Below are 12,993 nucleotides of genomic sequence, written 5' to 3'. Positions count from 1 at the left end.
GGGGGGGGGGGGGGGGGGGACCATTTGTTTGTTGTTTAAATTCCCTGATCCTGGCTGGTCGGTCTTTAACCATGTATCACATTGTTGTGAGTAGTTTATCGGGCCTGCTGGCAGTAAATGCGATTTGCTTTGAAACACATAAACAAAGCCGTGTGCTATTCTAATCTCTGTTGGTAAACACACAAACACAGAGACACAATTATCTCTTTAATGGCATAGTGGGCACAGCGTGGACCGGCTCAGTGCCACTCTTGTTTCAGTGGCTCACACTCATTCATGTGGTGGAGCAAGAACTCCTCAGGTAGTTCAAGGCTTTTTGGATTTTTTAAAAGTTCAGGTGTGGCAAAAAGCAGCACTATGATCTCAAACGCAGCACTGTATGTGGTAAATGGATAGGTCCTGCTTAATAATTAACAGGAGCTAATGAATGTTGCAGGGGATATGTGGGGCGAAACCAATTCTAATCGCTATATTATGAAGTCAGCCCAGTGTTTAGTTTCCAAGGAGACGCTCAATTGACATCTGTCATACAAAATGCATGTGAGCTGTCCATGTTGTGTGTTTTCAGCAGTGTGCTCCCTTGGAAATAAGTCGTCAATTTTTACCCTCATTGACACATTTTATTTAAATAGGGAAAACAATCTGCTAGTGGCATTATTTTGATGTTCATACAATTCTTACAGAAAATGAGATATTTTTTTCTTGAAATGGTGTTCTTTAAGATTCGTTTTTGTAGTGCTGGGACTGGTCAGGAGTTTTGGGGCAACTACACAAGATCAGAATATGAGAAGCAACAACAAGACAAGGATTCTGAAGGAGAGCTGTCCCTTTGTGTATTGGTGATATAATTGTTTACCCGTCTGAGTGCGGGCCGTCTCACCTTACAACTGTCCTGATATAGAAACACAGGTGCCAATGATTCATTAAATGCATGGGAACCCGAGAAAGTGGAATTAAGTGAGGTTCTCAAACTTGCAAAGTTACATTTGATCTGGGCTCCTACCCCAACACCACACATGCAGTTTTTAAGAGGCGTGGCATGACAGGGATAGCAGAGGATTACAAAATCCACAAAGTCCACATGCAAAATATAGAAGCTAAAGGGGATGTGATATGTTTAGAAGTACAACCGGACATTACAATTTCAATTATATGTAATCTGTCGTTCTTCAACCAAGAACAGAAGTGTTGAGTACCATTGGACTCAAATTTGACTTCATACAAAGTTTTTCAGTCCTCTGGTTTGTGCGTTTTTACACAAATCTTACTTTTTCCCGACCTCTGTCTCTCTCGTTCACTTGCAGGAAGTTACACCAGCAGTTTGAGTCCTACAAGGACCAGGTCAAGAAGATGGGGGAGGAGACTAAGCCGACTCAGGACCAGAAGAGTGAAGCCCCGACCTGCGGGATCTGCCACAAAACCAAGTTTGCAGACGGCTGCGGTCACCTTTGTTCATATTGCCAAACGAAATTCTGTGCTCGATGCGGAGGACGAGTGTCTCTGCGGTCAAATAAGGTAACTTGTGCCCTCACAAACACAGTCAAGTCAACAATAGTAGCCATGAACTTGATCCAGGTTTTAAAAAATCCTGTGAGAAATTCGGAATTTACAAATTCTTGTTCTGATTTTTAGCAACTCATTCAGAAAAAGGTTTTAGCTTTAATACATTTCAAAGAAGCTCTCATTAATCTAAAAAAATCATGCAATTTTCCTGTTTCATCACCAGAGGGAGCTGTTCCACCTTTTATGTTACTTTAAGGATGCTGCCTTTGAATGTAGTGGCTTTACTGTACCTAACCAAAGCTGTTACCTCGTGACTGCTGACAGAGGAGTCATGAGTGTTTTGGCTCGTTGTTTGCTGTGAGGTGATGCTGCCAGGATTTGGAGATGCAGCTGACAGTCTGTCCCCCCCCTCCCCCCATGTGCTTCCCTGTTTCTTTCCCTCTGCTGCATTCCTGCGCTCATGGAATTGCAACAGGAGGATAAAGTGGTCAGCAAACCCTTTTTTGTGTGTTTTTTCTGGGTTGTTTGTTAAACGCCGTCTCACGCATCTGTACACATGCAGCAGTCACTAAAGACACAAAACCAAGCAATGAGTCTCATCTGTGAGTCCATCATTATGTGATGCTGAATACACAAAAATAACACAACTGAGGAGGATTGATGCAAAATGGTGTGGAAAAAAACAGAAATTAGAAGCTTAAGGGTAGACAAAACTGTTCTTCTTTGAAATATGGGCTTAAATGTAAGAATGTAATATGTACAAAAGTTTATGAAAATTCAATCACACTTTCAGCGATTTCAAGCATAACTGATTGTATTTTTGGTATTCATAAACTTCATAGTTTTTTTAATATTGAGCAAAATATGCCCCATAGGAAATGAATCAGAAAGTCTTCAAATTTCAAAATTTCAAGAAGATTAGCAACAAACTTTTAATTTATTCATGGGTCATGTTTTTATCTTTTATAGTAATTTTCAAACAGAAATTTGGAGTTTAACCCTGTAAAGCTTGAACCATTAAAGAATTGACAGAAAATTCAAATTATTTGAACTTGGAGCCTTTATTGGTCCCTCTGAACAAACAAACAAGCAAAAAATTATAATATGATTTTTTATATATGAGTTTCAATTTGTATCATATTTGATACATCAGGTCACAGAGCTCAAATATTAATTTCTTCCCGAACTAATAAAAACATAGCAAGACCCAAACAAATGCAACAAATTTGAAGTTCAAAACATAAAAAGGGCTACCATATTGCAGCAATGAAAAATGAATCAATGGAACTGGCTGGGTGGAAGTCTGGAACATATTTATTTTGCGTGGTGGTAGGCCTGAAAACAGTTTGAATGTTTTTCTTACCATAAGCTTTTCAAATTTATCAAAGTTCTTCTTCAAAAACCGCATGTGTCCAACTCCTGAAACATTGCAGCCTTGTAGTGCCACTGGAGAGCCCTCCAATGAATTAATTTCTGCCCTCTGGTGGATTATCTGTGCACTGCATGTGTCTGATTGTATACATCTGGTTTATCAGGTAAAAAATGTCACGCTACTCTTGTGGAGGGCTGACAAACTCATGTATCAAATATGATACGTTTGGCGTTATAGGGTTAACTAATATTTTTGCAACATGCTAACGTTTTTGGCTAATTTTTCATCTACTGGGGTTTTTTAGATGAACTTACAGTTTAGATTTTATTTTACCAACATGCTAATGCTTTTGACTAATTTAGTTTACTGAGGAATTTTAGACAGTTTTGGAGATTAGCTACTTGGTTTTTGTTAGCTGCTTCTATTTTAGCGACATGCTAATGTTTTTGGCTAAATTTTGTTTTTGTTAGCCGAATTTAGAGTTTAGCTTCTATTTTAGCAACATGCTAATGTCTTTGGCTAATATGTTATCTATTGGGCTACTAGGCTATCTAGGAGTTTAGGAAGTATTTAAGCAATGCGCTTGTTTTTTTTTTTTTTTGGCTAATTTGGCAGCTACTGAGGATTTTAAGCTAATTTGGAGTTTGCTAATGTTTTTGTCTAAGTTTTTATCTACTGAGGTTTTTATAGGCTAATTTGGAGTTTTTTTTATGCTAATTTGGAGTTTAGCTGATATTTTAGAAACACACTAACGTTTTTGTCTAATTTGTTATCTACTGAGATTTTATAGGCTAAAATAGAGTTTAGCTTCCATTTTAGCAACAGGCTAACATTTTTGACTAATTTAGTTTACTGAGGTATTTTAGGCTCTTTTGAAGTTTAGCTAGTATGCAACAAGCTAGCTTTTTTTTGCTAATTTAGAGCTTAGCTCATATTTAAACAACACACAAAATATTTTTGTAGAATTGGCATGTATTTGTGGATTTTTAATTAATTTTACGTATTTTTTTTTATTATTATTTAGGTCAACTTCAGCGCTCTCTCATAGTTCTTTAATTTTTTTTCCAATATTTTAGCAAATTCAACATTTTGCAAATAGCTTTTGCATTTTCAGTAAATCCCTTCACCAATTAAAGTAAATTGCTTCACCATTGTCAGCAAAAATCTTCAGCATCTTCAGCAACTACTTTCAGCAAAAAGTATTCCCACTAGCATTTATCGCAGGTTACGCAACATTTCTAGTTTATTCTTTTTTTTTTTTCAAAGTAATACATTAAAAATAAAGTAAAGTGATGAATGACTGTATGCAGACTTAAAAGAGGGCTTAGGATGAAATTTGACATCTTATGGAGTCTAAGCACCTTTTTATTTTAATTCATGCAGTCCAAACCTAAACTTATTCAAACAGTAACTTTTTAAATTATTTTGTTATCAGACATGGATGTCAGGTATGAGTTAAATTCCGTGTCTGATAACAAAATAAACAAAAAAAAAATAATATGAATACTACAGAAACTGAACTTTATCGCATTGTTATACAAGAAATAAGCTATACCAAAAACAATCAGCTATGGTCAAAAATGTTTCAAATAAATTTCATATCAGTGAATCTTGTTGACTGCTTTATATTTATTTATTTTATCACCTTTAAGAATTACTTTTCATTTTTTTATGGATTGACATTTTTTTTTTTGTCTTCTGGCAGTTATTCCACATCTGAACTCTTCTTATAGAGATGCAGGAAAGTTTAGCACTTTATTATTCCAGCTGGTTTCATGAATATTGTTGATCCTCTCAGACTGTATTTTTATCTCCTAAATGGAAAAGTCTATGGATTCTCTTTCTGAATTCTTTATTTTTCATTTTGAACATGATTTGAATTAGTTTAAAAATCAACAAGATCTAAAGATTGTAATAATTTGAATTAGTGAATTAGTCAGCTTTATATGAGATGATCTGGTAGTTATTTGTCCTATTATTATTTTTTGTTTGTTTTGAAAAAGAAGAAGAAATGTTGCAGGATAAAAAATTGCAATACATTTAGCAAGATTGTTTGGAAACATGTTCATTTCATTCTCCTTTAAAACAATAATTTCACCTTTCAGTTTGACTCCTAACCTAAAGTTTAGCTTTGATTTCTCTGTTTATTGTTTAAAGAGTATGAAACAGAACACTTTGAATGTGTGGTTTTGTCATAATTTATTAACTAATTGTTTCTCATTTCCACTTTTTTGTTTTGAAGATGAGACATATTTAGATGCTCTGTGAACATGGAGAAACTCTTTATCCCGACTTGGTGAACTCCATATTTCTTTTTCTAAGCATATCTGCAACTGTTTGAGGTCATGTAGAGACAAAAAAACTGAATACTAATCAATAGCCGCCCCATATTGTTATTGATCTCCTTCCCCCCTTTTTTTTTGGACCCAGCTTGGGTTGTCGGTAATTATGGGAGCTTCATGTGCGTTGATAGCTTCAACAGGCAGTAGCTGAGGTCGACTGAAACATTTGAGCTTTAGAAACCTCTGGGACACACCAGGGCCCCCCCTGTCCCCTCAGTGCAAGTTCTGTGTTTCTATTGTTCGGCCATATAATGCCTGAGAGATCAGTTACTGTGCTGTACAGATGGTGCTGAGCAGAGACGCTGGCAGCAGGCTGGTGGTGAGCAGTGAGGACAGTTGAGGAATGTGCTTCTGATCCAGCACATGCTGTTTACCTGCCTCTGCTGGTGGCGCAGGAGGGGATGTATTTATGCAAACATCATGCACCTGAAGACCTGAAATAATGAAAGGTATCATCGGATCTCACAGCAGAAGAATCTGTCTCTGTCAGCAAAATTTTTCTGAGAACGAACTGTAAAGAAATGCTGTTAGTCCGTACCCAGTTTCAAGACACACAAAATAGATTTCAATAATACTCAACAGTCAAAAACGTCTTTACTTGCAAGCAAGGACCAACGGAGAAAGGGGCTTCATTAGTTTCTGCTCACTGAGGTGTAGCTGTGATCCAACAATATAAATACAGTTTTAAATGCATACACACATATTTAAATACTACAGGAGTTACACAAAGCTCCTTTTTTTCTTCTAAAATTGGTATTTCCATGTCCTTGAATTTTTAGGTGTAGTTCAAAATTTTATTTGCACCCAGCCAGCAAGGACAAGTGGGGTATATATGGTTTAAAAGTGAGCAGAAAATGTGGGTTTGCCCACACTTGGTTAAGTGGGCACTCAGTGGGTAGGCTCACTATGCTAGCCAGCCACCTGGTGGGCGCGTAGCATGCTAGCGAGCCCTAGTGTAGCGAGCTAGCTAGTGAGTTCCATTGTAGTGAGCTCCACTGTAGGGAGCTAGCGAGCTCCGCTGTTGTGAGGTAGCAATGTCCGTTGTAGCGATCTAGTGAGCTCCACTGTACTGAGCTAGTGAGCTCCACTGTAGAGAGCTAACGATCTCCACTGTGTCAAGCTAGTGAACTCCGTTGTAGTGAGCTAGTGAGCTCCACTGTACTGAGCTAGTGAGCTCCGCTGTAGAGAGCTAACGATCTCCACTGTGTCAAGCTAGTGAACTCCGTTGCAGTGAGCTAGTGAGCTCCGCTGTAGGGAGCTAGCGAGCTTCGCTGTATCAAGCTCCACTGTATTGAGCTCCATTGCAGTGAGCTAGTAAGCTCCACTGTAGCAAGCTCCACGGTTTTGAGCTCAACTGTTGTGAGCTAGCTAGCTCCGTTGTGTCAAGCTCCGCTGTATTGAGTTCCGTTGTAGCGAGCTAGCAAGCTCCACTGTATTGAGCTAGCAAGCTCCAGTGTATTGAGCTAGCAAGCTCCAGTGTATTGAGCTTGCAAGCTCCTCTGTATTGAGCTAGCAAGCTCCTCTGTGTCAAGCTCCTCTGTGTCAAGCTCCTCTGTGTCAAGCTCCTCTGTGTCAAGCTCCACTGTGTCGAGCTCTTTTGTAGCGAGCTCCAGTGTATTGAGCTTGCAAGCTCCACTGTAGTGAGCTAGTGAGCTCCGCTGTTTCAAATTCGGGTGTATCAACCTCCAGTGTATCAAGCGCCGCTGTATCGAGCTGAGTTGTAGGGAGCTAGCAAGCTCCACTGTAGCGAGCTCCACTGGACTGAGCTAGTGAGCTCCGCTGTATCGAGTTCTGGTGTATCAAGCTCCGCTGTACGACCTCTGCTAAACGAGCTAGTGAGCTCCGTTATCCACCAGGTGGCTGGCTAGCATAGCGAGCTAAACTATTGAGTGTCCAGTTTAGCTAATATGGGCAAACACAAGTGGGGCCACCACGGAAACTGTGGACAAACACATTGAGGACCCACATTTTCTGCCAACTTTTAAACCAGATGGGGCCATTTGGGCTTGCTGGCTAGGCAGGGGTGTGAATGAAAACTGTCTTCATATACATTCTGTGAGGAACTTTGTGCTTAGTTGTTAATAATACTTTGAAATATTTTTTTCCGCCCTGTAGTTCATCATCATTCCACTCGGGGCAGTAGAATGACTTTTACTGCTCATTTCAAAATGGCTACTTTCATGAAATCTCAAAAACTCTTGGAGGGAAAAGTTTTGGATAAATTTCTAAACTTTATGGTGAGAATAACTCATCTATTGTTATAATTTTTTAAATGACTACATGCTGGATTGAAAGAAAGCAGAATTTGTTCAACTTTGTTCAATTGTTTTCGATTGTTAACATGATCATTCCAGTGGATTGTGAAAAGCGACTCGTTGAGCTGCTTTTTGAGCGGTAGATTTCTCCAGAATCTACTGGAATGATCATGTTAACGGTTGAAAGTTGGAGTATGTTAAAGATTTTGCGTTTAAAATTTCAGACTGCAAAAGCTTTGTTTACTCTGTAACAGAAAAAGCACATTGTTGTGCGACCTGCCACAGTTAGCAGGCTTGTGTGTCAGTGAAAGAGGTGTTGGTGGTGAAAACCGCCTTTTTTTTCCATCTGTCTGCTCTTTCCCTCTCTCACAGATGGTGACAGCCGTGCCGAGAGAGATCTTGTTCTGTGAAACGCCATGGAATATTTACAAGTCTCTGTGTCTGGGGCAGTAAGCAGAGCTTTGGCGCTCTGGCATGTGATACACTGCTGAGGGACCTGAGAGTTTCACAGATTGGTAGAGGAATTCAAACTGGTACAGATCTGAAGCTCAGCTCAATAACCTCAATTAGCTACATGTTTTTTTAAAATCAGTCTGTGTGTTTTCAATGAGCCAGATCCTTCAGTTGTTTTTCAAAGAGATATTGATCAATGTTTCTCTAGATTTCCTTCAGAATTTTTGGAGCTTTTTGTTGTTTTATCTCTCATTTTAAGTCAGTTGATCATTAAAAATGATATTTTATGCTATCTAGCACTGATATATTAATACTTCAAGATAAAAAAAAACCCATCTATTTAAATATTGAACTACAACAAATTATAATTGTTTAATTTTATTTATTAGGAAGTTAGATTTATGAACATAGCAGGAAAAAAGTAAAAGAACACACTTTCCTTCGAGTGTTTATTTTTTATTTTAAAATACCAAATGACATAACAGCACATGAGTCAAGGCCCAGGGGCCAGATCTGGCCCTCCGGATAATTTTATTTTATTGTTATTAGTGTCCCGATGTTATCTTGCACTTATTTTTTTAAATTTTATTTTTTATGTTTTAACTTGCCCTGTCCAACAGCTGAGCAAGCAGATATCTGTTTGCTCATTTTGCACTTATTCGCTTGTATAATTTTGACAAAATATTTTTTTTATGGAGAATAAAATATTGAAAGTTACTTAAGGTTTAAGTTGATTTAATCTGGAATAATATACCTGCCTTTTTATTATTCATAATTATGTTACAGCTTTAAAGTTTTAAAATTTGCCATACTGCTAGCTTTTTTGGCATATTTTTGCATTTACTAAGATTTCATTTGACTATTTTAGAGTTTAGCTAATATTTCAGCTACATGCTAGCTGTTTTGACTAATTTAGGCTTTTTTTTGGCTGTTTAGGAGTTTATCTAACATTTACACGCTAGCTGTTTAGGCTAATTTAGGCTTTTTTCCAGTTTTTTAGGCTGTTCTTGGAGTTTAGCTAATATTTCAGCTACATGCTGGCTGTTTGGGCTAATTTAGGCTTTTTCTTTTTGTTTCTTAAGCTGTTTGGGTGCTACGCTACTATTTACACGCTAACTGTGTTGGCTAATGTAGTGTTTATTTAAGTTTTTTGGCTATTTTGAAGTCTAGCTTATATTTCTGCTACATGCTGGCTGTTTTGGCTTATACTGTATAATCTTTTTCTTTTAGTTTTTATTAGGCTTTATGGGAGCTGGGCTAATATTAAGACGCTAGCTGTGTTGGCTAATTTAGGCTTTTTTTCCCCTTTTTTGGGCTATTTTTGGAGTTTAGCTAAAACTTCAGATACATGCTAGTTGTTTTGGTTAATTTAAGCTTTTCCCCCCAGTTTTTTAAGTTGTTTTTGGAGTTTGGGTCACAGGCTAGCACACTACGCTATCCACTGGGCGGCTGGCTAGCATAGCGAACCTACCCACTGAGTGTCCACTTAAGCCAATATAACGAACACAGGTGGGGCCACCACAGAAACTGCAGAGAAACCTATTTGTCGCCCACATTTTCTGCCCACTTTAAAACCATGTGGGGCCCTTCGGCCTTGCTGGCTGGGATTGCTCTGTCAAGAACAGGTTCCGTAAACCCTCAACATTCCTGCAATCACATTTAGTCCTGATCAAGATTACGTTCATCACAGTAGGAAGAAGGACTTAACCTGGTTTATGGGGTGTCCTGGTTTAGTTACAGTCAGTGGTGTATTTTCTGAAAGGACTGAGATCTGAGGAGCTCAAGCTGGAGTTTCATGGTTTTCTGAGCTTGCATGAAGCTTACATTTTTGAGTTTAGTTGAAAATTGATAATTTCTTCTGCTTTCTATTTTTAAAATGTAATTTCACTTTGATCTACGTCTGAGGCAGGTGCTTAACCCCCCCTCCCTGACGGTTTGGCTTCGTAAAGATGGTGATGACTTGCTGAACGGGGTGATTTCGGGGAACAGACTGAGTCAGATGTGTTCCTGTAAGAGGAGCGCAGTAAAACGGTGCAGGCGCTCTTCTCCGGTGTTGGTCTGTGTCAGCAGAGCTGGGACTCGCCGCATGCGTAATGAGCTCTCGCAGAGCTCTGACTCTCCCTCAGACGAGCCGGAGCAGCGGTGCTGAGGGATGTTATGTGATTTGGCTCGCCGCCGCTGCAGCTGCTCGCTTTAGGCCGGTTTGACGTGTGGTGCCGTTTCTCCAGTTGTTTGGTGACTTGTGCTGTTGGTTTCTCTGGATCGGTGTAGTCCCGGCTTTAACCTTCAGAGTTGTTGGTGGAGCGGGAGCTGTCCGCGGTGCTGAAGGTCGGGCAGTGAGGGAGGAGATCTCCATCTGAAGGCACCATGGGTAAGCTGGGGCCGCTGCATTTCTCATTTTAATTTTTTTAAAAACACGAGTCACTTTCCACTCTCTCTGCGCCGTCCACGCACCATCCTGAACACCCACTTCACCCTGTTATTGCCTCATTCTAAAGCAATTTTGTGACGTGTAAACTCTTACTGTACACGCAGGAGATGTCTGCATGTTTATGTAGGTCACAGACTGGAAAGGATTTAAGTCTGACAGACAGAAATAAGCCATTTCCACGGGAAAAAGCCCCAGAATTTCCCTCCTCTTTCATGTGCAGCTGAACTTCAAACAAACAACATAAATATTCATCGAGTCTATTATTATTCCTGGCGCACTTACTAAAATTAGAAACTCATTAAAGTGTAATTCGCCACGTGCCGGCTGCGTGGAGGCATGTGAATGCTGGCGTGGTCCTAATGAATCAAACAACCGTGCCCTGTAAGCATTTGATCGACTGATTCCCGTTCCACTGATCAGAAAGATTGAAGGGGTAGGAGTGGGGTAGAAGAGGTCAGAGCATTTCATGAGTGCCCTGCACGTTTGGGCAGCCTGATGCTCATCAACCGAACACGACAGTCCCAGCTGGAGCAGCTGTTTGCTCCGGGTTAGACGGGATCTGAAGCTGGACTGAGTCCAGACTTGCAGAGGAAGACTCCACTCTCAGGACAATGAGCTTTTAATGAGTGTTTCAGTTCAGGTGAACAGCAGTGCAACATGACACCGCTGACAGGTCATTTATTCAGGCATCAATAATGCAGGTTGTGTCATCTTTACCGTGACTTTGTGATTATTTGTCTTTTATTGGTGGATAATAAATATGTCTGTGTCATAACTACAGTTTACACCTTACATCACCAAAGTAACCTTCATGATGTGGGAATGACAGTCACATAACATCATGGAGTGTAGGAGTCGATGCTTGCCAGCCTGTAATCGACTGCATTGTGTTTTCATAGTTTAGCACTCTGACATGTTCCCGGAAGCATCCTGCTGATTCACTCCACTGTGTTAAGTAACGCTGCAGTGCAGTTGAGCGGCCACCAGGGAGAGCTCAGAGCTTTTGCTGCAAGTGAATGACTTTATCTGGGAAAATGTGAATGGAACTAGAGGCTGCTTGTCAGTGTGAGACTGATTTTAACTATTTAAAGTCCCCCTTTGATGAACATCATGTTTTTAGAGTTTTTAACATGTCTGTGTGGCATTTTTCTTATGAAAGAGAACAAATGTAATAAGAAATAATTTTGTTTTTTCATTTTCTGAGTATTTCTCCTTTCAAATCAATCAAACTGTCTTGGACAGACTCTGTTTGAATGAATGATCTTCTTTCCATCAACAGCTCTGCTGCACATGCACTAAACCCTCATCTGTTCCTAGTGTCTAGTTCAGGTTCTGGAGAAGAGAAGATGGTATCTTCACATTGACTGCAGTCAAATGAGCCGCCGTTCACATTTCTGTGGTCAAATCAGCATTACTGGATTTAACCACAGGCGTGGTCTGTACCTGAGGGGTCGCCGGTGACGCCTACACACAAAATCTTTAACATACTGTAACTTTTCAAGCGTTAACACGATAATTCCAGTAGATTCTGAAAGAGAAAAGCTGCGTCCTTTAGAATCTGCTGGAATTATCGACTTAATGCTTGAAAAGTTACAGTAAATCAAAGAAAATAAACACTGGAGCTCCGGTGTTAAAGGATTAAAAACATATATTAAAGGTTTTCAAAAACCAGAATCACTTAAATGTTGTTACACGAATGCTCCAACTCTCTCAAAGATGGTCCATCCATTACTGCCAGCCTTTATTGTTGCCATTGCAGACTCACATATTTCCCTATAGTATTTCTCTGAAAGCACCCTTGGTTCAAATGAAATTATTAGACAGGAAATTATTTATTGATCCCTTGCTGCTGGTGTTTGTTTTCTCGGTGTGCTGGTAAACAGCCCACAGCATATTTAATGGAGTGTGTATCCTCCTGCTTGGTTTTCTATTTTTAACAGCAGGTTTAGTTAAACGCACAAACATGCAGAGAATTGACCTGGAGCGTCCCGTCTAAGTTAGTGAGTAGATGTGTTCGGGGAGTCTTCAGTGAAAGCCTGCTAGATAGATAGATGCATCATACATGTGTCATTGATTGTAGGACTGGCTTTATTTTCACTTTTTTCTCTACTACAGTGCATCCATTTTCCCTTCGACTTACTTCTAAAGTGCAAATGAAATTCCAGTATTGACGTCTGAAGTGCTGTGAGCTTCCGTGTTTGCTGGGCCCACGCATATTTGTTTTGGCTTGTGTTCTGTGAATACTAATAATCTATTAAGTATTCTCTGATGGGATAACAGAGCTTGACTTGTGCCATCAGAAGGGTGAAAATGTGGTTAATTATTATTGGCAGACTGGAGAGGTGCACGGCAGCCGACTCCGAGTTTATTGAAATTTGAAGAGGTGAACATGTAGGTCAAACGCTGCAGCACACAGAACGGCTGACTCCAGAAGAACTCCCACACAATCTGTCTAGAAATAAGTAGCTCAGAGTATGAGAGATTCATCACAGAATTTGATACTCATGATTTGAGAAAACACACATTCACATAGCTGAGCTTGTTTTCATTTTTCTGAGAAATAATTGAAACTTTATGTTTTAGATCAGGGGTCTCAAACTCAAATCAGCCGGGGGCCACTGGAGGCGGAGTCTAGTT

General features: G+C 39.6%; 1 protein-coding gene across 19 annotated transcripts in view; it reads left to right on the top strand.

Moving 5' to 3' along the window:
- Positions 1-12,993, top strand: part of rims2a (regulating synaptic membrane exocytosis 2a) — a 206,111-nt gene that overhangs the window by 37,000 nt on the left and 156,118 nt on the right. For 11 of the 19 annotated variants that reach the window (XM_036216124.1, XM_036216120.1, XM_024267958.2 and 8 more), the window contains 2 exons: positions 1,305-1,515; positions 1,979-1,990. In XM_036216124.1, coding sequence (XP_036072017.1) covers positions 1,305-1,515; positions 1,979-1,990 — 223 coding nt within the window. The remainder of the gene's footprint in view (positions 1-1,304; positions 1,516-1,978; positions 1,991-12,993) is intronic. The other 8 variants (XM_036216125.1, XM_036216117.1, XM_036216127.1 and 5 more) reach the window with 1 other exon arrangement.

This window comes from Oryzias melastigma, linkage group LG16, assembly GCF_002922805.2.
Source record: "Oryzias melastigma strain HK-1 linkage group LG16, ASM292280v2, whole genome shotgun sequence".
Taxonomy (NCBI): domain Eukaryota; kingdom Metazoa; phylum Chordata; class Actinopteri; order Beloniformes; family Adrianichthyidae; genus Oryzias; species Oryzias melastigma.
This window is presented reverse-complemented; position numbering and strand designations above follow the sequence as displayed.